Source organism: Diplodia corticola, assembly GCF_001883845.1.
Source record: "Diplodia corticola strain CBS 112549 chromosome Unknown scaffold41, whole genome shotgun sequence".
Taxonomy (NCBI): Eukaryota; Fungi; Ascomycota; class Dothideomycetes; order Botryosphaeriales; family Botryosphaeriaceae; genus Diplodia; species Diplodia corticola.
In genome coordinates, this window is record NW_017971520.1 from 86,299 (window position 1) to 110,578 (window position 24,280).

Here is a 24,280-nt window from a genome sequence, read left to right on the forward strand (position 1 = left end):
TCCGTCTGCCTGCTGCATCATCTTTTGGTGCCGTCATCCTTCCTCTTGAAGTAGAGAAAAGCGTTCAATCAAGAAGTGGCCTTGGGTCCACATTCCGAAGAATGTTGTCACCATCCATGCTGTTGCTCTCACTCGGTTATCCGTCGTGTGAATCCATCGGGTCCGCCTTCGGCTCCACCGCGGACGCGTCACCCGACGCGGGGAAGACAGGGCTACCCCGGATTTTTCCCCCAGATCCGCCCGCTCATTTTAACTGCTTCAAGCAGTCCCCTCATAGCCCCCGCGTGCCGCTATACTCGTCTCGTTACCCAGCCAATATGCAGCCGCGGCGCATTTACAGGAACAGGTATGAATGACGATTCAACCCATTTGCTATCACGCTTGGCGGCATCCGCGTTTCCCCTCAGCTTTCGGCTGCCCTGTGGACAGAACAGCAAGCTGGAAACCCAATTTCAAAAGTGGAGAGACGTGTGTATAAAGAGATGGTGACTTGGCGAAGCGGTGGCGAATGCTGTACAGCTTGGATGAGCTAGAGCTTGCCGGGAACCACCGACGCAGACCATCTGGCAGCCAATCGACAATTTTTTTTCTCCCCCGTCGGGCAACTTTAGCTATCCTGCACCATGCTTCTCCCCGCGGCATACCTCCTCTCCTTCTCGTCGAGCGTAGCACTCGCCGCCGTATCGGTCTCCGACCCCGGCGACTCCGCCGACCTCGCGGCGGACGCCTCTGACAACGCCATCAAAGCCGTCTACGACATCGAAGCGATCCTCTACCAGACCAACGACATCGTCGGCCCATACGAATACGCCAACGGCAACGACACCACCCTCGACCACACGACCCTCGGCGTCGCCGCCAACGACACCTCCGTCATCGTCGCGACCGAAGGCACGCACCTCAACCTCTCCCACGTCGACATCACCAAGCACGGCTACTCCAGCAACCTCTACCAAGCCTCCTTCTACGGCCTCAACGCCGCCATCAACATCGCCAACGCCTCCACCGCCCACATCGCCCACACAACCATCACCACCCACAACGGCGCCGCCAACCTCTTCGCCTACGGCGCCGACACCGTCGCCCACATCACCGCCTCCACCCTCTACTCCTCCGGCCCCGTCGCCCACGGCCTCTACGCCGCCGGCAACGCCACCATCCTCGCGTCCGGCATCGCCCACGCCAGCGGCGGCAACCGCTGTTCGTCCTTCGCCGGCGACAACCCCGCCGGCACCGTCAACGTCTCGTCCAGCGTCGCGCACACGTCGGGCGTCGGCTCCGCCCTCTTCTACGCCCTCGGCGCCGTCGCCGGCGTCGACGTCGTCGGCGTCGCCGAGAAGGCGCCCGCCCTCTTCGCTGATGGCCCGCAGACGGCGTATTTCGAGCGCGTGGCGTTCACGGCGGGGTTGTTGGCCGGGACGGTCGTGTTTTCGAGCGCGGAGAGGGGGGCGGAGGCGGCGCGCGTGGCGTTTGTCGATTCGACGCTCAACGTGACGCATCCGGACGCGCCGGGGTTGTGGTTCGGGAACGTTGTCGCGGTCGCGTCGCTGCGCGGGACGGAGGTGAAGACGGCGTCCGGGGTGCTGGTGGTGGCGAACAGTTCGCAGGTGACGCAGGAGTTTTCGTATTTTGCGGGGGCGGAGGAGAACAGCGCGATCTTGCCGGCGGTGGTGGAGGTCGGGGTGGCGGAGAGCGGGTTGGTGGGGGATGTCGTCGTGTATAATGGGAGTAGGGTGGGGTGGGGGTTGAGCGAGCATTCGACGTGGACGGGGAAGGTGGTGCTGGCGGGGGAGGGGGTGGATGGGAGCGTGGATGTGGCGCTGGATGCGACGAGCAGGTGGGTTGTGACGGGGGATTCGGTCGTGGGCAATTTCACGGATGAGGACGAGGGGCTGGCGAATGTGGTGAGTGCCGGGTTTGCGGTGAGGTACGATGCTTCTGCCGAGGGGAACGCGTGGCTAAATGGGAGCACGTTTGCCCTGGAGGGTGGAGGGTCGTTGATGCCGGTCTGAGTGAGGAGCGAGGGTCGGGTCGGGGCGGGGCGGGGCGCGTGGAACTGTATATAGTTCCGTCTCTCCCCCCAAATATCGATACATCGAAATCCCCATCGTCGCTGTGAGTGAATATACGAGCGAAAGAAGTGATGGCGGATTTCTTTCCACCCATCGTAATCGGCAGTCTGTGGCTCCATAACGCCCACGCTTTGATCTCGACTACATCTCCCGGTCAACCGCACACCGACTGCTCCTCTTGCCCAGTCCCCTCAAAACCAGTTCCCGACCACCGCAACACCATTTCCAAAGCGAGCCTACCCCAGCCCGATCCACACCAAACCCAAACATCCTACTACCACCCCATCCCGTGCACCCCCCAACATCAATGCGCCCGTCCCATATGCCTATACGTCTCCTCGCCGCTCCCAAACACCTCCATACAAAACCAACAAATATGAACCCCACACCCGCCGCTGCACCGCATATGATTGCACCCATACGCCTTCTCGATGACGATGCCGCACCGCGGACACGGCCGCGCGTCGTTGGCCCGCCTCCACTCGTCGAACGCGCGCGCGCCCTCGCTCCCCAGATACCGCGCCTCCGCGCACGACACGCCGCCGTGCCCAACGCCGCCGCACGCCGTGCACACGTCTGCGAAGCACTCGTCGCATAGCAGCACCGCTGCCGCGCGCCCGTCGTTATCGTTTTCGTTTTCGTGTTCGTTGTCGTTGTCGTCCCCCCGGCTCACGCATCGATACACGCGATCGCAGTCGGGCGTCGGACAGAACCTGAACGCGTCGGGGCGCGCGCGGACGTGCGCGTCGAAAGATCTGCGGAGGAGGGCGTCGAAGGCCGCGGCGGGGAGGGCGCGCGAGAGGTCGTGCAGCGAGATGGGCGCGTTGCAGGTCATGTTGTTGTTTTCGACGGAACCGGCGTCGCCGTCTGGCGGGTCGTCGTCGCTGCTGGTGTTGCTGTTGCTGCCGAGGCAGCGGATGGGGATGTCGCCGGCGGCGCATTGGCTGGTGAGGCAGTCGCGGCAGTAGGCGTGGGTCGTGCAGGGGGGGGAGGGCCGGCGGATGGGGTCGGTCGGGGGGGTCCAGCATATGGCGCAGAGGTCGTTGGTGGTGGTGGTGCTGGTGCTGGGGGAGGGCGCTGCGAGAGGGTCCTTTTCTGGGCGGTGATGGTCCTCCTGGTCGGTGAGGATGGCGCGGGCTTTTTCGAAGTCGGGGGCGGAGCCGTGAAAGGTGACGGTTTTGGGGGTGCTGGCGATGTCGATCTTCACGGCGTGCTTGCCGAATGTCTCGACGAGTCGCTTGAAGCGGCCCCCACGGAGGGCGGAGCCGAGCGAGTGCGGCGTGAGGGTGATGGTGCGGGCCGTGGTTGGGGAGTCGTCGTCTGGTGTCCGGTTCCTGAGCGCGGCGGCTGCGGCGGTTGTGGAAGCGGGAGGGCCGTATATCCGCAACAGAGACTTCTTCGTGTCGCGTTGGATGAAGACGGAGTGTTCTTCCATCACCTCTTGGAGGAACGTCGCCCCCTCGGGCTTGAAGAAGAAGGCGTCTTTGATGCAGTGGCCCTCGCCGTCCGTGGCGACCGTGCCGGCCAGCATCCTTTCCACCGACCCTTTCGCCTTGGCCACCGCTTCCCGATTGTCGCCGTATATCCGCAGCGTCGTCATGTGGGGCTTGTGAGCAGCCGGCGTGACGTCGTAGGCTTTGATGCGGACGTGGTGCGTTCCCCACACCTGAGCCTTCAGCTCGTCCATGTCCGCCTGTACCGCCCGCAGTATCGAGACCTGCACCGACAGCTTGACCGACGTGATTGCCGAGACGTGGATTCTGCCGTTGCCCAGCTCGGCCACCTTGGACCCGTCGAGCTGGCTTGCCGCTGTTCGCGCGTCTTCGGCGTTGACGAAGCGAGCCGTGGCCCTCTTGAGGACGTTGGAGAAGGAGTCGTCGTTGATGACTTCCCAGTCCGAGAGTGGTCCGAACTCTTCCAGGCGAAGCCGCATTGCTCTTTCCACTGTGTGATTGGGAGTGTTGTAAGATGCTGGTCCCCACTTGATGTTCTTGAGCTTGGTCCCAGAGAGCGGTTGCCGCAGGCCTTCTGTCGTCGTGTCCACGTGAAGATTACCGAGTTGGACGGAATGGATGACTTTGTTGCCACTCCTGTAGACGTGCTCAGGAGGCTTCTGATAGGCTACTTGCAGCTTTCGCCCGTGAACCGTCTGCCTGCCGAGAGTTCTGATGGAAGAAAGAGCCTCGCTTTCTGTGTCGAAATGAAGCCAAGCAACCTTGGACGGCTTGTACCATGAGCAGCTCACGGTGCTCAGCTGCAACCTTTTCGAGCCGACCTCGGCACCTGCATGTTGCATCCGGGTCGCCGCCAGCACCTTGCCGCCCATTCTCGGCGCGTGGCCAGCCCGGCGTAGAAAACTCTCGGCGAACGACGGGTCCTCCACTTTGACTTCAGCGAGCTGTTCTGAGCCATCTGGCATCCATCGCATCCGGACACAGGCGCTGGAGGCTTTCTCAAACCCGAAAGAAGCGACGAAATCGACCACTTGGTTTGAGTCGATGCCGAGCGGGACATGCGAGAGTTGGATTGCGGAGAAGTCGGAGCGGAACGATATGCTCCGTACAACGGCGCCATCGCCGAAGATTACAGTTGCGCCGCTAATGTTCCTGGAAACCCCTTCACCATCACTGTGTGCCGACTCGGATGCTGTCCGTGACGTCGGGGCTTCTTGTTGTTGCTTATGAAGCGTGGCAGGGGTGGGGGAGGGAAGGGAGACGTCCATTGCTGCGAGTGTTCCTTTTGCATGACTTGTTTGGTGACTAAATCGGCAATCCAATCCCCTCCGGCACACTCCACGGAGGAAGAATGCACATGTTGGTGCGTCGCTGCTTTCTGGCTTTGGCGCAGCCCGAGTGGACGGCTTATCACCATGCCTGAACTTGCATGAGAATCCGTATTTGCATGCTCCCCGAGAGAAGAACGAGCAGATGGCAGGCTCTCCTTTACTGTGCGGTCTTGAAGTAGGGTCACTTTGCATGCTGCGCGAAGGCTGGAAGCTCTGTGCAGCAGCCTTGACACGTCCAGGCTCTTGCGGGGGCCATGCGGGTTCCACTTTGACATGTTCAAACATGCAAGTGTCCCCTCTGTTGCAGCGGCCCTGCTCAAAATAACGACAGGTGACCATTGGTTGTGAAAGGTGTTGTGGTGAAACCGATGGATTGTGATGAGGATTGGGCGGATGTTGTGGCGGGGTTGGATCACAGCCAAGCCCTTCAGGGGTCACAAGTGACCTGGCCCCCTGCAATACTTGTTGCTATCGAGCCCCCTTGCGTTGTAGCCAAATTACATATTTGGATGTTCTCATCGCGTGGCTGCCATGTTCAGATACTTGCTTCAGCTATTCATGAACGACAATAGTACCATCATCTATATTGCGACACAGGAAGAATCAAGCATTATGTAATCTACGTGGCGGCTGCATATGGCCCCCACCCTGTGGGGAAATCTGGCTCGAACATCAGCTGAACACTTGGCCCAACTTTGCATGTCACAATTTGCGCTCACTCGCCTTATATTGCTGCATTACTCATAAGAGGTGCATACACATCACTCACTTCCCAACACCATGTGCCCTTGTGCTTCTTAGCTCACCATGTCTGAGCGTTCGAAAGTCCTGACGTACCGTGTTCGCCAACTTCCTCTGGAGATCGACAAGGCTGGGGTTTCCACGCTATTGCAACGGTGCCTTCAGGCAGGTGGTAGTCTGCCAGAAGTCCATGTATATTCGCTCGCCAGGAGTCTGGCCTCCCTATATACCTCGCGCACCAAAACTGCGACGGTCACAATAAAGCCTTTGCCGCCACACCTCCAAGGGCGTGAGGGATGGAGTTTCTGGACAGATTACCAAGGGGCACGATACAACATCATTATCGACCTTGATTTTCTGGACTTTACAGTCCTCAATGACGTGCGGGACGAAGAGCATGCCTTTGAGTATGTGTGCTGTCAACTGAGGTGTTTACTTTGTACTAACGCACGCAGCTGTATTTCAATCAGTGGCCTCGGGAGTCATCCATTTGGCTCCTGGCAACACCGTGGCGAAACCCCATTCATGTGGTTAAGAGATGGGATTCCTGAAGATTTCCCTGGCAGCCGGTCAATCATTTATGGCTATGGATCCCAGGTTCCCGACAGCAGTTCGTTTCAACGTCCCCACGATATAGCGGCGCGATTAGTCAACCGCCTAAGATCCGTGGGATTCGGGTCCTCACAGTCAAGACCGGTGATTCTTCTCGCTCATAGTCTCGGGGGGATCATATTGAAGGAAGCCCTCATCATCCTTGCGGGCATCTCAGATCAGGAGTACTCTTTCCTCGGAAACCTCAAGCTGGTCATTTTCTTCGGCGTGCCACACAAGGGAATGTCAACATCGCGCCTCGTTACCATGGTGCAAGGCAACCCAAACGAGGATTTGATCCGCGACCTTTCCCCCAACTCATCGTATCTTCGCCACGTCGAGGAACGCTTCAACGGAGTCCATACCCGTAGGGGATTCAGAGTCGTCTCGTTCTATGAAACAAAGACCACCAAAACCGTTCAGGTATGTGCACGCTACATCTTCGCATGTCAAAAAAAAAACCCCCCCCGCTGAATGGTTCCAAAGCAACAAAATGACGGCAAGTGGTTGAGGACTGGTCCACCGACCCGCATGGTGGATCGTGAATCAGCCATACAACGGTGTTCTCGCGACCCCGAGGACATTTACAGTATTGATGAAGACCATTCAGCAATGGTCAAGTTCTTTCGGGATGATGTCAACTACAGATGCGTACGGGATTGCTTGGCCGGAGTCTCGTCAGTGGTTGGCGTAGACTTCGCCGAGAAATTGGTAAACAGTGCCGGCCTTTTGGCACAGAAGCGGACCCGACGAGGGCGTGACCACAGCACAAATGCTGCACCTTCGGCGGGATCTATGATGCGTAGGCTAGCAGAGAACATGAAGTTCAACTCTGAAGGTGGAGTTCCAAAGCTTTCTCAAACCTAGCCGAATGCTCATTCATCCTAGCTATTACATCATCGCTTCGGCTACAAATGCTCGATCGCAGGCTGGCCGAAATTACCCATCCCTACCAGTCAACTTTCGGCTGGATTTTTCGAGATGACGCCCTTGGATTTAGCGCCTGGCTGCTCAAAGGCCAAGGAGGGTACTGGATAAGAGGTAAACCGGGCTCGGGGAAGTCTACTCTCATGAAGCATATCGCGTATCATGAGAACACGCATCAGTTTCTCGACAAATGGACCTATCCTGCCCGACTCGTCAAAGCAGGATTCTTCTTTTATTACCGGGGTTCGAGAATCCAAAAGTCGTTTGATGGCCTGATCAGAAGCGTCCTGCTCCGGATTCTGGAAGAAGTCCCTGAGCTTTGCCAGTATATCCCATCAAAGTGTCTTCCACTGCCAGGGAAAACAAATTTTGATTGGAGCCCGGGGAACCTGTATGATGCATTACGGTCCGTTCTCGAACAGCGTCGCATGAGGCTCAAGATCTGTTTGTTCATCGACGCTCTGGATGAGTTTGATGGCCATCTCGAAATCTTGGCAGATTTCATCGAGACATTGATCGAAGGGGGCTGTAAAGTATGCTTTTCGAGTCGGCCCCGCGACATACTTCAGAAGCATTTTGGCAGCCTCCCTGGGATCGATATGCAGGACTACACGGAAGCGGACATTCAAAGCTATACTTGGGGGAGACTGACGAGCTTTGCAGACGTCTTGACCGGAGTGCGCGACACGGTCCACAGCGCAGTGGTAGCGATCACACGGAAGGCGAACGGAGTCTTCTTATGGGTAAAGCTAGTCTTGGATCGTATCGAGCAAGAAGGAATCTCGTCGGACAGGATTTCGACGCTGCTGCACCAAGTGCCAGAAGAGTTGGAAGACTTTTACGCAACAATCATCGAACGCATTCCCGACGAGTTCCGGTGGGAGATATATCTCACGCTGGACGTCATGCTTCGAGCCCGCGAAGAACCCTTCTTGCCGCAAATTTTCTGGATAGTCAAATGGGCTCAATGCTATACCTTGGGAGAATGTTTCGAGAAGCTCCAGGAAGAAGACGATTTCTTAGGGTTTTGCCATCGGCTTAAAGAGCGCTGCGGGGGTCTGATCGAAATTGCCGAGCCATTCAACACGAGAACGCGCATTCGGCTCATCCACGAGACGGTGCGAGAATTTGTCGGCGGGCCGGGGTTCCAAGAACTGATGGTTGGGCGAGCAGCCCTTTTCAGAGCTCAGAACGGATACACGGAGCTTGCCAAGTTGTACCTTGCAGCTCTGAGATTTCCCTCCAACGTCAAGATCGAGACGCATGCATACGGCCTCACAGAGATGTGCATGCTTTACTGTCATCTTGCAGAGTCGACGACGGGAGTTTGTCAATCTCAGCTGATAGATGCACTTCAGCCAGATGACTTTGCCAACGTGGCATCGACGGCTCGCTCTGTTGCGTGCGTCGATAATGATGGTACGCACATCAAGGATATCCCGGTGTGTCCAACTTCTGCGATCGGGTTTGCCGTATCATCCGGCCTCTTGATCTACATGCAACAAAAGCTAGGTCACGGCGACACTTCGGACACGATGATCGAAGAGGCACTCCACGCTGTGGTTCAAATCGTCAAAAACTTGCAGAGACACAAATGGCGGTTGTGGGACAAAGATGCACCTCCAGACCACCACCAGATGGCACGGCTACTGCTGGAAGCGCCAGGAAAGTCTCACTATCTCGGGGCAACGGCATTCGGATCGCTTTTTCTGAACCAGTCTGGCACCGACGGCTTTGCATACGCCAACCAGGCATTCCTCGCCATCGGTCAATACCACGATTCCAAGAGCATTCTCGACCTAGCTCGGCTCTTCCTCAGCAACGGCCAAGACGCAAACATGGAGTTGACGGAAGAGTCGAGATTTGCGGTCGGGAGATGTGGAAACCCAAGGGGCCCAAAGCCTCTCCATCTTGCAGTCAACAAGATGGCAGAGCTCCTTCTGAGCTACAATGCTGAAATCAACGCCACGGATAGGGAAGGAAGGACTCCGCTGGATGCTGCCATCAAGAGACTTGTGGTGGGATGGCTGTTTATCCCGGACAAAGTAACCACCACTGCGAGCGAAGAACACATCGACATGCTGATGGGTGAGGGGGCGTGTATCACGCAGGCTGGATTGAGGTTCTATCCGTTGTGCGTCGATATTTTTACAAACAGTGGCCGCGATATCCAGGGACTGCTTGAGCTGCCGCGAAGGTCAGTTCAAGAGGAGTTTCTTTCTCATTTTGACCTCATTGTTCTACCGAAGGTATCGAGGGTTGAGTTGGGGTTTCGCAGACTGGCAAGAATCCCATTTCGGAGTAGAGATGATTACTGTTGAAGACTGGACGCTTCGTTAGTGTGTTTCAGGTATGTAATGTTTTTTTTTCTAATTCAGCAAGTCTCGCACTGGATTTTGTGTAGTTTGGTAGCGCAAAAGCATACAGGGGCGGTAAGGTTGTTCCTGAAAGATCAAAGAGTATATTGCATGAGGTTCAGAGCGTCATGCATTAGTGAAGGATGCCGACGATGATGGCGCTTTGAAATAATAATGAATCTAGAACCACAACAATCTATATGATGATCGGACCTAATAGGTTGTCGTGGCGACCCGAATGGGTTCCGAAATGCCTTGCGCTTTGGTTTCCATTCGCTTCCGTCAGCAACCAAGGAACGCAGGCTGCAAGTTCGCTTGGCATGGATAGCTCGAGAGCTGCGACAGATGGAACTCGTGCATGTGAAGACGTTGGACGTCACTTTTGTCTTGGCACAACCGACACAACTGTGGCTCGACACACAAGGAGCCCATGACGGCGCCATGGGGGACAATCAGCAGCAATGAGATGTCTCGATTTGCTTATTGATAGCTTGATGCTGCGAGCAGCCGCATCTCGTTTCAAGGTTTGCAGCTGCCCCTGTCTCCTGCGGCCAGTCAAAGGGTCTGACGCAGGTTGGACTGGGGATCCCCGACGGGCGAAGCTGACACGACAAGGCTGAAGACTACTACTACTGCAGCTACCCCACCCGTTACCAAAGCCATGGCGTACGCATCTTGATCAGCTGCGAGACATTCATCAAGTCACAGGTGGTCAGAAGATGAGGACATGGCCATCGCCAGGTACTTGGCCGTGTACCTAGTGATGGAAGAGAGCGGCCGGCCTGTGCTTTCGGACCCCGCGTTGCTGTGGGCCCCTCGGCGGCGGTTTTCCTTCTCTGGGAGCGAAAAGTGGTCTTGGACCACGACACACGGCCCCCGTCTTTATCCAACGTATCGCTCTGAAGACCAACAAGGGCTGCGCAGCGGGTTCCACGCGCGTCAGCACTTTGATCGATATTAGTGCTGACGTGTCATCGGTTCCGCTGCAGGCGGCGGGGCTGCTGGGCTTACTATTTGACAGGCGTGAGGGCTGCAGGCTTCGGCAGGGAAGCGGTTAGGAGCAGCAGCAGCAGGCCGTAGCGCATGGCTTGGGACCATGGGCGGCGAATGCCAAACGTCAGGGCGCAGCGCAGCGACAGCAGCCATGGGCGGTAAGTGGCGGTGCCGCTTCCCGCGCGGCGCAGACCACCGTGACCTGCTGCCATCTCGACCTGCATGTCGGTTGCCCCGCGCCATCGATGCGAAAACGCTGCACCGAGTCGCCACGCGGCCCGGCGTGAAGAGCAGCGAGCAGCGAGCAGCGAGCAGCGAGCAGAGCTCAGTGACGATCGGACCGGGCTGCGGGACGGCTCGGCTTGCCAGACACACGCATTTGGCCTGTCGCAGATAGGTATGTATGTATGTACATCGGGATCGCGGCAACTTCCTCGTTCCTGCGCCTTTGTCGCAACCCGCGGTTGACCAGGTCTTGGCCACCACTTTTGACGGAAGCCCCTATCCATGGCCGACCAGCTCTGTACCACGTCGCATCGCAAGACACCGACAGCTCTTCGCTCGAGCCGCTCGGGATCTGCAACCTTAAATTATTGGACTCGGAGGGAAGGTGGAAATTGGGACACAGATCCCGCTCGGCAGCGCGGCCGGCCTTCCGCGGTCCAAGAACGGCAGCAGTAGATCGTATTCGCCAAATCCATCGGCGCGCCTGAGGAAGACGAATGTTTCCGCGGATAAAACCTCCCCAGAAACGGCCGCGGGCGTTGGACGGTTTGACAAGGATGGAAAAAACCAAAAGAAACACAAGAGACGGGATGCAAATTGCATCAAAAGCTGGTGGACTTGATGAGGCTGAGACGTTTGCCAGGCCACGCGCGCGCGGCTCTCCCGATTGCGTCACACTGCCAGCTTCTGCCCGTGTCACCTCATGCGTCGTCTCCTTTTTATCTTGTCGCTGGCCGGCGCTGGCCCTGCTGGTTGGTGGAGCCTGGGGCGGGCGCCGCTTCCGCGCATTACTGCTTACCGGGACAAGGCCCTGATGCTGGACTGGAAGCGTAAGCGTGGGAAGGATTGTGCAGGCGTCGAGCAGAGTTTGGGAAGGGATGTGCATCGGGCGGGCCGGGGCTGAGCTGGCCGCCCCTCAGGAGTGACCAATGATGCCGATTGGAACCTCAACCGAACCTGCATCCCATCACCGCCACGTGCATGGCGCCCACGACCTCTGTCCCTTTGGTCCAACTCAGACCTCCCAATCGACACGCCCGGCCATGGCAAAATCCTCCGCTTGCGCCCCATGCAGCCCTCCTGACTGCGTTACTCCGTCCGTCCATGCAGCAACACAATGCTGACCCGGCTGAGCAGGCGCCGGGAAAACGAAGACAATAACAATGCTCTTCACCGACCTGCTGAGCTTCCTCGGCCACGGCTGCCCGGGATCATCGCTGGCGAGCCGATGTTTCAAGCACATCGAACACGCGGGACGCCAACCCATGCACAGTAATAAACCAAGCCGCATTGCTAATTCCAGAAGCCTGAATATGCGGGGCCTTTAACCTTCTTGTGCATGGCCTGCCCACTGCTCCCATGCACCCCTCGCAGCCCCCGGCTCTTCCTTTCCTCTTATAAGACCGGGTCCCGGCGCCCACCCACGATCGATACTTGCTCAAACGGCCTCGGGGACAGCCAAGTAAGGTCAGTTGCGCGGGAAAACAGAAAGAAAAAAAGAAGCCACGATGCTCCTCCCGCTCGCCCTCAGCCTTGCCGCCACGGCGCTGGCCAAGACGGTGACGGTCGACTGGGAAATCAACTGGGTCAACGCCGCTCCCGATGGCTACTCGCGCCCCGTCATCGCCGTCAACGGCCAGTGGCCGCCCCCGGTCCTGGAGGCCAATGTCAACGACACCATCGTCGCCACCGTCACCAACTCGCTCGGCAACGAGACGACGTCGGTCCACTGGCACGGCATGTGGCAGCGCGGCACCCCCGAGATGGACGGCGGCTCCGGCATCACCCAGTGCGCCATCCCGCCCGGCGAGACGTTCAAGTACGAGTTCACCGCCTACCCGGCCGGCACCTTCTGGTACCACTCGCACGACATGGGCCAGTACCCGGACGGCCTGCGCGCCCCCATGATCGTCTACGACCCGGACTCGGACACCCAGCCCGACCCGGACGACCAGGTCGTGCTGACCGTCTCCGACTGGTACCGCGACCAGATGCCCGGCCTGATCCACTCCTATCTGACCACCCCCAACTTCGACGGCCGCATGCCCAACCCCAACTCGAGCCTGGTCGACAACCAGCAGTCGACCACCATCAACATCAAGCCCGGCGAGCGCAAGTACGTGCGCCTGATCAACATGTCCGCCCTCGCCACCTACTATCTGCAGTTCGGTAGGCTCCCGCTCCTGCACATGCCCCCCATCACTTGACTGACACGGCCCTCAGACTCGCACAACGTCACCGTCGTTGCGATCGACAGCGTTGACGGTAAGTCTTCTGCACCCTGCCGTGTCCCGGCTGCGCCAAGTGGCACCAACCGCGGCCACCTGCATATCCGTCCCACTTCATGTGCTGACAACCGCCATCAGTCGAGCCGCAGAGCTGGGAGGCCATTGAGATCGTGCCCGGCCAGCGCTACGACTTTTTCATCGACGGGCTGGAGGACCCGGACCGCAACTACGCATTCATCAACCAGATGGCGGTGCTGGGCCTGCAGAACCTCAACCAGCTCGTGTACGACGACGACTTCGGCACCCCGCCACCGTTCACCCTGTCGACCGCCAGCCTCGGCTCCGACTTCAACCTGGTGCCCGTCGACGAGGAGCCGCTCCTCAGCCCCGTCGACCACACCATCACCATGGAGGTCAACAACCTCAACATCGACGGCGTCGGCTACCGGTAACGCATCCCCCCCACTTCTTCCCCTCCTCTTCCTCCGTCCCTCCCTAACACAACAGCCACAGCATCACCCAAGGCCCGGACCCGTACATCTCGCCGCGCACCCCCTCCCTCTACACGGCCCTCACCACCGGCTTCAACGCCACGGACCCGGCCATCTACGGCCAGACCAACGCCTTTGTCGTCTCGGCCGGCGACGTGGTGCAGCTCGTCGTCAACAGCAACGACCTCGTCACCACCAACAACTCGGGCCGCGGCCACCCCATGCATCTGCACGGCCACGTCTTCCAGGTCGCCGGCCAGCTCGCCGACCACTGGGACGGCGACGACTCGAGCTTCCCCGCCGTGCCCATGAAGCGCGACACCACCGTGCTGTTTGCGGGGGGCAGCTTGGTCGTGCGCTTCCGCGCGGACAACCCGGGCGTGTGGATGTGTGAGTTTTTTTCCCTTCTTCTTCTTCTTCTCTCTCTCTCTCTCTCTCTCTCTCTCTCTCTTGCCGTGATGGCTGTGGTGCTGACGCATGACCTCACAGTCCACTGCCACATCGAATGGCACCTCGACGCGGGCATGGCGTCCACCATCGTCGAAGCCCCGCTCGACCTGCAGCGCGAGGACATTGTCGTTCCGCAGAACCACCTGGATTCGTGCCGCGCCATGAACCTGTCGACCTCGGGCAACTGCGCCGGGAACACGGTCAACTTGGCCGACACGGCGAGTTGCCATGAGTATGATACCGATCCGTGGGGGTGAGTGATGACCACCTTTCTTTTTTTTCCCCTCTTTGGCAAAACGAACTGGTTGCTGACGGGCGTCGATAGTGCGCTTATTACTGGTCCTGGTACGCCTGGAAACGGCACGAACTCGACCATTACGTGCTATGGCGCCGCTTGTTAGAGGGCGTCTGTTAATTGTTTAATTTATAATGTTCTATTATACGTACCGCGGTGTGTGAATTTTTATATCCTTGAATGTGCTTGTCTCGTTGACTGTAAACTTTTATCCGAGGATCATGGTGAAGAATAGATAGTTTAGTAATCAGAGCAGGGTATAAAGCACCTACCCTCATCAAGTGAATCCAATACGATCAATCTCCATCATCTGTTGCAGCACCACGGGCGGCAAATATCGTCTACGCGTAAGCAATCGAGCGAAGCGGGATCTATGAATTTTGCCCTCCACCGGAGTCAAGTAGACTTCGGTAGATTGAGTATGGACCCAAATTCGTTGCGAAATGATTCTTAGATCCAAGTTGGTCCGAGACACTTTTTAGTAGAAAACATGGTCCAAATTCCGTGATCGAGCTTCTCTTACAGGTAGATCCATATACTCCATAGCACAGTACAGTCAATTTCTTCAAACAAGATCCGGTCACTCGGCAAAAGGGGACGTCCACTCAAACGCTATGCGTCCTCCGGTGCGTCAACCCGCCCTTCCCAGCGACAGCAACCTCCTCCCTCACCACCTCACCCCCCTTCCCCTCCGCCTCCTCCTCCCCCGAAATCTCCCGCCACAACTCCCCGGCCCGCACATCCGCCGCCTCCCCATCAAACACCCTCGCCACCTCCTCCAACGAACACCCCCTCGTCTCGGGATAAAAAAAATAACACGTCGCGCCGATCCCGACCAACAACACCACATAAACGACATAATACCGCCACCCGATCCGCTCCAACGCCACCGGGTTCACCAACGTATTAAACAACACCGCCACCTGCGTCGCCGCCACCGTCACCGCCACCCCGCGCGCGCGCAGCCCAAACGGCCACACCTCGCACGGATACGCGACCAGCAGCGGCGTCCACGCCGCGTCGTACGCCGCGTAGTACAAAAACAGCACGGGCACCACCGCCGTCCCCACCGCCACGTCCCTCTCCCCGCCGCTGCTGTACGCCCCCGTCAATCCCGCCACAGCCGCGTAGCACGCCCCCATCCCCGCCGTCGACCACAGGAACAGCGGGCGCCGCCCCACGCGGTCGACCAGGTACCCCGCGGCGAAGGTGGCGCAGAGGAGGTTCCAGGCCTGCAGGCAGCCGTTGAGGAGGGTCTGGTGCCGCGGCGAGGTGATGCCCGCGGTCGAGAGGACCGCGGGCAGGTAGTAGGATATGTTGCCGACGCCGTTCCACTGGGCGAAGACGCCGAGGGTGAGGGAGATGAGGAGGCGGTGGCGGTTGCCGGGGGTGTGGAGCATGGATGCGTAAGAGGTGGTGGAGAGGGTGGGGGTGGGGGTGGGGTTGGTGGGGGTGGATGGGGGGGAGGGGGATTCGAGGGAGAGGGCGCGTTGGACTTCGGCGAGCTCGAAGGCGGCGAGGGGGGAGGTGGGGGTGCTGGTGGTGCTGGTGCTGGCGGGGAGGCCGGCGTGGTGGGTGGCGAAGAAGGCGTGGGCTTCGCTGGTGCGGCCGCGGGATGCTAGCCATCGGGGTGATTCGGGGCAGAGGAGGTAGCCGGGGAGGGCGATGAAGGGGAGGGCGACTTGTAGGAGGGAAGGGATGCGCCAGGACCAGGAGCCTGGGATGGATTGCGTGCCGAAGGTGACCCAGGCGGCGAGCATCGAACCTGGATCGACTCAGAAAATGGAGACCGACAAACAAAGAAGAAACTCACCTATATACCAGCCGCAGTTGAACATGGCCGTCAGCACGCCGCGGTGGGTGGGAAACGCGTTTTCGGTGATCAACAGCGGCGCCGTCACCATGAACCACGCGCTGACACAACCGACGAAGAAGCGGCCCAGCACAAACATGGCCACGTTCCGCGCCCCCGTCTGCAGCGCGACGCCGAGCACCAGGAACCCGTAGCCGATCACGACGCCCGGCTTGCGCCCGAAGCGATTGCCCGCCCACGCGGCGACGGGGTACTGGAAGATGGACCCGATGGACGACGCGGCGCTGATGAAGCCCAGCCATGCGCCCGTGGGGGTGTGCATGAACGAGTTCCACTGCGGCAGGGCTTGCAGCCCGTTCATCAACGAGCCGTCGTAGCCGTTGGCCGACGAGAAGAGGATCAGCGAGATGAGGCAGAAGTTGAGGCGCACCAGGTGCGGTTGCCGGTACCATGGCCCTTGGTCTTGCGGCAAGACGGCGGCGAGCTCGGCGCCCACCACCCTCGTGGCCTTTTTGCTGTCGTTGCTCTTTTGCGGAGCCATGGTGTTGGTTTCTGTGTTGGTGGTCGAGGTGGCGAGAAGTTCGAGTTAGGGGATGGCTCCTTCCGGTCGGATCCGGGGCGGGATGAGCATCAGCAGCAGCAGCAGCAGCAGCAGCGACGCTGGCGGGGGGCTATGGGATGATTGACTCCTGGTGTCAAGAGAGGCTTAAAGTCTAACTGAAGAGAGTTGTGGCAGTGATGTGACTCGTCGGGCCACCAGGTGGTCGTCAGATGAAACCCCACGGGGAAGCCTGTGCATGATTGGCCGAACCAGATGTTGGTCCGCCCTTGATAAGCTTCAGCACGCCGTCTTCGTGCTATATCCTCGCCGCTACGGGGCATTGCGCCGACTATCTGCCGAACGGTTCGCGGCGCGCCCATGAGCTCCACTTCGCCATGGCGTGCGGGCATTGATGCCGCTGGGGGCGGCGAGTGGGATCCAGAAGCGGGCCGCTGCGCCTGGCTGTGTTCGTTGCCATCCGCCGCCCCGATCCTGGCGGCGCTTCATGCGGCGAATCGGGAGAGAAACTTTCACTTCTCATCCCGCAGCCTGTTGAAACAAGCCACACAGAGCATCTGTTCGCTTCGGGAATGTATCGGCATTCCAGATCATCCTCTCGCTGAGAGTGGGCATGAGCGACTGAATAAGCTGAAGAAATTACGGAAGACGAAGCAAAGCTCAGACTCGAAATGAGAAAGCCAAATGAAACAAGATGCCGCAACTGACTCCGCCGGCCGATAAAAGTGAAGCCTCAGAGAGTGTCGTGTCTGCGTTGCATCCCCAGTGGCCATCGTTCGAAAGGCGAGACTGGAAGGATTAAGGTTGGAGGCTGAGCGGGGTCGGCCGGCCCCTCTCCTTGAATGGCCTACATCCTTCAGCTCTTCTGCAATTCTGACGCAATAAGTCAGACCGACGGGTTCCTCTGCAGTCTTGCGAAAGTAGAGACTAGAGTACGCTGTGCACTTTTCGATTTTGTTCACCCCTTCAGATTCAATCATGAAAATACTGTGCGTTTGCGAGGAGATACGAGATACTTTCATCGCAGACATCGGTAAACCAACTTCATTTCGGAGGCAATAATAGCGATGGAAACAGCAGCAGGTCGGCGAATACGATAGTTACTTTCAAAATAGCTAAGGATATGAGAAAACCGAATGAAAGACGATCCAGGCAAACTGGAACGCAATTGAGTATCGAATCTACTACAAAGGAGAAACAATTAGATATGCTCCTGGTAAAGAGGTTTGTGAATCAGCTGGATCTGCTCCCCAACTCTGTCACTCAACCTTTCCAAGTCAAAGCGCTCGACAGACCGTCCCAGAGGATTTGCGACCGCCAGCACTTTCATTACACATTTTGACAGCCTCATCGTATCCGCCAATAGTTCAAGAATCCTGTTCGATTGGGGACCCCAGCACAGATCAATCCGATCGAGCACCACATACACCGTCTCTCCACGATCAAACAGCCCAAGAATCTCAACACATACTTCTTGCAACGCCTTAATATATTTATCTTGGTTGTGGTCCGTTGTCGGAAGGTCCTTGAATCTTTGGACGGCAGCACGAAGTTGTGCATCATGCTTGTCATCTGCGAGTTGAACGAGCCTGGAACTCAGGAGCTGGAAGAGGACGATTGAGATGGTTTCGTACAGCGACCGTTTCTGTCCATTTTCTTCATTCGGGCTCAGCGCATGGAAGGCATGCATCGCTCCCCTGTCTCGTAAGCGGGTCCAAGCCTCCCACGCCAAGGGGGATATCCAACAATGCATTTTGCGTGCCTTGATGGCTTCATTGTTGAGGCCCACCAGGACTATCATAGCTGACTGATTCGACGCAGTCCAGTGATGATAGGCGCCGGCCTTCCTAATCAACACTTCGAAATCGTTCCCACTCACTTGTTGGTAAGTGTGCTTTTCCCCCAAATTCAACTCACGATGGAAAGATGTTTTATACTCGCTCAAACACTGTTTTTCGTGGTCCAAAGACCAGCTCTCCAGCCCGAGTAGTCGCTGAAACTGTGTGAGACGATTGTAGACGTTATTGTTTCGCAGCTCTGAGATTCGACGTCAGCACATCAACGATGGTTAACAAAACATTGGGGAACCTCGTACTGTCCAAACCGTCCTGGAGGTTCTTGTTTTTACGAAGAAGTTCTGGGACTTGTCAATTTTCTCGTTTCTCTTTTGGTAATACGGGTTTCACCTTTTTGAGATTCCGTGAGCTCGGCCACATTTCGATGGAGCAACGCCTCACTCGCCTTCTTCACTCTGAGTACATGAGTTTTCAAATCGTCGGACTCTTTTTGGAACTCGCCCGATTTGAATGTGGCGATAGTCCATCGATCTGTCAGTTCGTCAGCGAGGAGAGAATGTTGGAACTTTGTGTGCAAGGCTCACAAAACCCCGATCGCAAATAGAACTTGGCTGCTTTGATGGCAAAGTCAATGAACGCGATGTAGGTGTCCAGTATGTTTCTCTGAAGCTCTTTCGTAAGATGATGCTTGACCACTTTCCCATCATAGATCTGTTGGAACAGTCTGAAGCTGGAAAGTTTGTCCTGAAAACTCCCCAGGATGGTCGAGATGCGAGCATCCAGATCATTCCTGCGCGTTGCGACCTATTCAAAGACGTTTAGCCCCGTAACCCTACATCATTTGATTTCAAGCGGACTCACCCCTAATAGTATGAAGACCGTTCCTATCGCTATGTCGCCGTAAGGGGGCGCAGAAGCCCTCACTACGTCCAAGACTGGTGAGACGCCCTCCATGAATTCTTTGGCTTCAACCGCAAAACTCTGACTTCGTTTTGCCCACTTCAAGCACCCTCTTCTTGCTTTCTCATCGCGCTCTTTGGTAATGTTTTCACAGAGATCACTCAGATGAAGGATGAATTCAGAGGGCTTGTTGAACTCGTATCCTGCAAGATACGCAGACCCCACCTTTTTCTTTACCCATTCTCGAAACTTCTTCTGACGTTCCTCTACATCCTCCAGATATTTCCTGCAACGGCCTGTGAGCTTACGAAATTCTTCAGCGGTTTATATCGAACGACTCACCGCTGTTCCGCTGTAAGCGGCTGTGCTTGAGATGCCTCCTCCTCACAGCCGTCAGCGGCTGCCGACATTGGGCGTGGATCTAATGATTGAATAGTGTTGGGAGATGTTGAAATAATTTCTTCCTTGACTTGCAACAACATGGACGAATTTGTCGTTGAGTAAGGAGCGGTAGTGGCTTTTAAGTCCTCCAAAGGCTGTCAGTAAGAAAATCCGTCAAAGTGGTACCAACACTGCGATTGAGAGCATGACTGAGTGTCATCCCAAGGCTGTAGTATGGCGTCGAGATTACGACGACTGAATGCATGTCATCTTCGGGGCGTTGATGGCGTTCTTTGGCTTGCATACCAATATTGCGGTTGAGAGCATGAATGGGTGTGGTTTAATGCTGTAATATGACGTGGAGACTACGACGACTATATGCATGTCATCTGCGGGGTATTGATAGCAATTCTGCTCGGGGTCTTTGCATTCTTTGACATCTTCTACAGCTATTGGATCGGATATAGGAATGGCCTGACTTTTAGATGAGGAACGTGCATTACACGTATGAGCAGTCTATCCCTGGCCAATTAGTCCGTTCTGATCTCCTCCTCTTCTTTTTTTTTTTTTGAATCTAGATCTGCTTTCGTTTTCCTTTATCATTTGCTATTGGATCGAATATAACAAGGGTTTGACTTTTCAATAAGCAACGTGCATTGCATGCATGTATAAGCCATTCAGCCCTAACCAATCATAGCCCGCTTAATGTACTTCTTTTGGCATCTGCATGCGATTTTACTTTCCTTTTGCCCTCTGATGTAACCACATTAGCAGTCAAGAAAGTCCCTACCAACGATCTTCGTCAGAGAGAGATAGAGCGAGCTCGCTTGCACATGTGTTTTGATTTTAAGTGGTACTGAGTACTACGGCATGTGATTATTAGATGCATGAGAGTTATTTTGCCACCAGCCTGGCCAATTTCCACCATGCAGCCACTCTACTCACTAAGCACAAGGGGGCTTGTTCATTCAGCTACGCCAAATCCCGTTTTGCAGCCACCGCGTAAACGATGGAGTGACGATCGGGTTGGACTATGTGGATCTCATCGGTGGGTGGGGTGCCCGAGAAGAATCTATGCAGTTGTTTGCTATATCAGCTTCAACGATTGATCTGCAGAACGGTTCCCCAAACTCCGAAGTAGGCCTAAATTGGAACTTTGCAGAATACCGGTGGCAATGGCTGAGAAAAAGTAGTGTATTGGTCAGAACATGCATTTTCCTCTTTCGTTCTTCGGAGCTCCTTGTTTCTGGTCCGCTCGACGTTGCTTATAAAAGCACCATCTACCACGGTTTCGATCCGTCTCATGCTTCATCATCGAGAGCCATCTTTTGCAGAGGGTGACCCAGACCATGGATACCCCAATCGAGGTAAGCTCCGAACTCCTACGCACTTGCTGGTCGTCGTGTTCATTCACCGCTTCCAGGGCCATCTCGATGGAAGGCTTGCTTCACTCGAAGAAAGGTTTGCAGCCTTGGAAGCCAAGTACAAAGAACTTCGGGGAAGTACAGAGAAGGAGTTGCCATCGAGTGCTTCAATCTCCAAGGCTGAGGAAGATTCCAAGGTGCGTAGAAAGTAAACAGTTCATTTCTATCTTCTTTCGCTGCTGTCTCACATTTTGCTACATCCTAGAGCGAGAAGGCGGGGAAGGAGCCACAGCAAGAGGATGACAAGGTAATTATTGACCTATGGAATATCAGAACAACTTCAGAAGCTGACACTAGATAGCAGTCGACAGGAGAGAAGGCAGACAAACCCCCTCCCCGACGAGGAAGAGTCGTGGTCATGCGATTCGATACCGATAAAGGTGGCTACGTCGAACATCCGTTGGAGCCGCAAGACTCGGAGGACGAAGCTGCGTATGCCTACGTTCTGAGGAAATTCCCGAGCCAAGCTAGGGACGACTCCATGCGGGATTATGTGAGTGAGCTTTCAATCAACGGTCCAGAGCTTCTCAAACTGTTGAGGGAAAGACTTCGGCACTATCCGAACCATTACTTTCTGGGCGATGTTGCCGCTCTCGCAGCGCCGTATCAGCCAATCATCTTGAACTGGGACAAGCTGAAAGCTGCTTCAGTTGAAGAGTCAGGCGACGAGGAGGGCAGACTCGCTCGCTCAGATTTGAGGCTCTTGCTCGATGATCTTTCTCGAGGATCTGGGGATGAGAGACTTGACAAATACCTCCAGTCTCGCGATGCATTGAAGAAGCAGAGAAGTATCACTTTCGACAACCTGTGGACCATCTTCCCCCCAGGTACTGTTGTGTGCGGCCGCTCGTTTTGTTTCCAGCAGGACCAGCTGTTCATTGTTGAGAGCAACAGAAGACCATGGCCGCAGGATGTGAGACACAGAGGCAATCCTGCTGTCTTTGTGTTGTTGGTCTGGATATACGACTGGGATGGCAAGGCTTTCAACAGAAGGTCCTTGGAGCTACCAATTACGGCATTCGGAGGCCAAAAGCCAATCGTTTCGCTCTCCTACTATCCTCTGGAAGCCAACGAGGAGCAGCGGGCTACGATCGAAAGAGAGCTTCTCGAGCGCGGCAAGAAATTTCGCCAATGTTGTGTTGCGCCGCCAGACGAAAGGCTTTTCCAATACAAAGGACAAGCGACACTCGATCGGAAAGGTTTTCGATGGGGTTTCAGAGATCCAAGTGTAGTAGGTTTCTTAGTATACCTTCATCTGCAATGGATGGCTGACCAATACAACAGGACAGACGGGCCAGTTGGCGGTATGACGGCTACGACTCGGATGACGAGGTAGATATCCGGCCAGTACCGGAAAGGAAGACTCTGGTAATCTACCACTTGGAAAGATCAGAAAAAAAACAAGGCTAATACTCCTCCCCGTAGGTGGACAGCAAAGTCATGGTGGATTTCGAGTCTTATTACAAGTATGGTCCAGCCACTTCGCAAGTTGGTACTGTACCGGTAGGCGGCGGAAGTGAAGAGTGTGACTGCACCCCATGCCAGGACAACTCTGCTTTGAAAGAGAAGTTCAAGTCATCATTCGATGGATCTGACGGGCGAGGTGATTGGGAAGATTTGCAGTACCAGCTATGCCCTCCACGGTTGCTGGGATATGCGCTTCACGACAAGCACTGGGCCCAATTGGACGTGACCAAGATCGAAGAGATAGAGAAAGTGGGTCCAGACAATGCTTACACATCTGAACTTCACCTGGCCGGTAAAGAGGGAGGTAAAAAAGTCAAAGACTTACTGTTCCGACTGGTCAAGCAACATGGCATGGACGAAGCCGGCCAGAGCTCGGGAGGCTACAACGTGGATGATATTGTGGAGAACAAGGGGAAAGGCCTCGTCATCCTTCTCCATGGTAAGTGGTTCGAGCTAGCATGGCGTTACTTGGCTAATGGTTCACAACTTCACAGGTCCACCAGGTGTCGGAAAAACGTTGACTGGTGAGTGCTTAGTTCTTCTTGAGTAGTCAGCTCTCACAACTGATCTCTCTCTTAGCTGAAACGGTTGCGATTGCTGCCAGAAAGCCACTCCTCTTCATTGGAGTAGCTGATGTGGGCACAGATGCCTCCCGCGTCGAGGAAAACCTACAGAACATCTTTGACCTGGCCAGTACCTGGAGGGCCATCATTCTGATGTAAGACAAAAGAGAGATCCCGGAATTCCAAGAACGCTTGACCGTGCTAACAGATCAAAGTGACGAAGCCGACGTTTTCGTCCAAAGTCGGGTGGTCATTCCGGGGCCGAGCACGGGGAGCAGTGCTCTTGTCTCTGGTTTGTCATCCTAGCCTTGAGGTACGACTGAAAAGCTGACAAAAGAAGTGTTTCTTCGCGTTCTCGAGTACTACAAAGGTGAGATCTAGGGATTCGGCCATAATAACGTAGATATTGCTGCTTACATGCTGTTTATAGGCATCCTCATCCTCACAACGAATCAAATTGCTCAATTCGACATCGCGGTTCCATCCCGTATCCATCTCGCGGTCAAGTACGGAAAGCTCGACGAGACGCAGACCATCAACATATTCAAGGGCTTTCTCGATAAGTATGTCAAACTTGGTGTGGTTGCTGAGAGATCCGAAATCGAGTCGTATGTCAAGGACGATCTTAGTTCTCCCGGATTCGATTCCTTTGACGGCAGACAGATCCGTAACGTTGTGACGTCCGCTGTTGGTTTGGCTCGTGCAAATGGAGAATACCTAAGGCTGCATCATGTCAAGGATGTGGTTGCAAAGGTCAAGGCATTCAAGTACGATCTTGGTGGAAACATGATGTCTTATGAGGATACGCTGAAAAGAGCAGGGGCAGGTCGAGGTTATTGAGGTTAGTTGCCAGACACCTCCGACGATCAGCCGCAGAGTAACAGACTGAAGAAGCGCACTGATCCTGATGAACGAAGACTTTCCTTATTCAGGTAGCCCAGAAATTGCATAGCTTCCATACTCGTTGAATCACTCCATGTCTGTAGCATACCATATCCGGATGACGGTCAAACGGTTAGCAGAACCTGTTGAAGACCACTCAAGGCCGTCAAACATATCCCACAACAAGGCTCGGAGCGCACGTAGCGGCAAGTGCGCGTGCGACATGATTGGCAGTTCTACTCCTCCGGAGACAAGTCCGGTTCGGAAGGACAAGCTGGCAGTGATACGTATGCATCATTCGCCAGCCAGCCTAACGGCCCCGAAAAAAAAGCACGTGTCT

The 24,280-nt window shown here is 55.9% G+C and overlaps 7 protein-coding genes across 7 annotated transcripts; 4 read left to right on the forward strand and 3 right to left on the reverse strand.

Moving 5' to 3' along the window:
* Positions 1-623: 623 nt before the first annotated feature.
* On the forward strand, positions 624-2,012 carry BKCO1_4100031 (uncharacterized protein; the record flags this gene model as incomplete). The annotated part of the gene is made up of 1 exon (XM_020275792.1): positions 624-2,012. One exon carries the CDS (start codon positions 624-626, stop codon positions 2,010-2,012), a length of 1,389 nt encoding a protein of 462 aa, XP_020128349.1.
* A 364-nt stretch (positions 2,013-2,376) lies between these two features.
* On the reverse strand, positions 2,377-4,794 carry BKCO1_4100032 (rna recognition motif protein; the record flags this gene model as incomplete). Its single annotated transcript, XM_020275793.1, has 1 exon — positions 2,377-4,794. One exon carries the CDS (start codon positions 4,792-4,794, stop codon positions 2,377-2,379), a length of 2,418 nt encoding a protein of 805 aa, XP_020128352.1.
* Positions 4,795-5,664: 870 nt separating this feature from the next.
* Positions 5,665-9,456, forward strand: BKCO1_4100033 (kinesin light chain p46822; the record flags this gene model as incomplete). Its single annotated transcript, XM_020275794.1, has 5 exons — positions 5,665-6,005; positions 6,054-6,612; positions 6,676-6,991; positions 7,057-9,313; positions 9,366-9,456. 5 exons carry the CDS (start codon positions 5,665-5,667, stop codon positions 9,454-9,456), a joined length of 3,564 nt encoding a protein of 1,187 aa, XP_020128351.1.
* A 2,743-nt stretch (positions 9,457-12,199) lies between these two features.
* BKCO1_4100034 (multicopper oxidase) lies at positions 12,200-14,261 on the forward strand (the record flags this gene model as incomplete). Its single annotated transcript, XM_020275795.1, has 6 exons — positions 12,200-12,860; positions 12,915-12,956; positions 13,058-13,367; positions 13,433-13,800; positions 13,900-14,113; positions 14,186-14,261. The coding sequence occupies 6 exons, from the start codon at positions 12,200-12,202 to the stop codon at positions 14,259-14,261; spliced, it is 1,671 nt and encodes a 556-aa protein (XP_020128354.1).
* A 499-nt stretch (positions 14,262-14,760) lies between these two features.
* Positions 14,761-16,509, reverse strand: BKCO1_4100035 (sugar transporter; the record flags this gene model as incomplete). The annotated part of the gene is made up of 2 exons (XM_020275796.1): positions 14,761-15,920; positions 15,969-16,509. 2 exons carry the CDS (start codon positions 16,507-16,509, stop codon positions 14,761-14,763), a joined length of 1,701 nt encoding a protein of 566 aa, XP_020128353.1.
* A 1,219-nt stretch (positions 16,510-17,728) lies between these two features.
* BKCO1_4100036 (nuclear pore complex protein) lies at positions 17,729-19,633 on the reverse strand (the record flags this gene model as incomplete). The annotated part of the gene is made up of 6 exons (XM_020275797.1): positions 17,729-18,564; positions 18,623-18,664; positions 18,714-18,854; positions 18,908-19,127; positions 19,185-19,509; positions 19,566-19,633. 6 exons carry the CDS (start codon positions 19,631-19,633, stop codon positions 17,729-17,731), a joined length of 1,632 nt encoding a protein of 543 aa, XP_020128356.1.
* Positions 19,634-20,953: 1,320 nt separating this feature from the next.
* BKCO1_4100037 (aaa family atpase) lies at positions 20,954-23,898 on the forward strand (the record flags this gene model as incomplete). The annotated part of the gene is made up of 11 exons (XM_020275798.1): positions 20,954-20,971; positions 21,028-21,165; positions 21,234-21,275; positions 21,333-22,259; positions 22,313-22,396; positions 22,454-22,934; positions 22,990-23,019; positions 23,075-23,213; positions 23,274-23,350; positions 23,399-23,428; positions 23,489-23,898. 11 exons carry the CDS (start codon positions 20,954-20,956, stop codon positions 23,896-23,898), a joined length of 2,376 nt encoding a protein of 791 aa, XP_020128355.1.
* Positions 23,899-24,280: the final 382 nt, after the last annotated feature.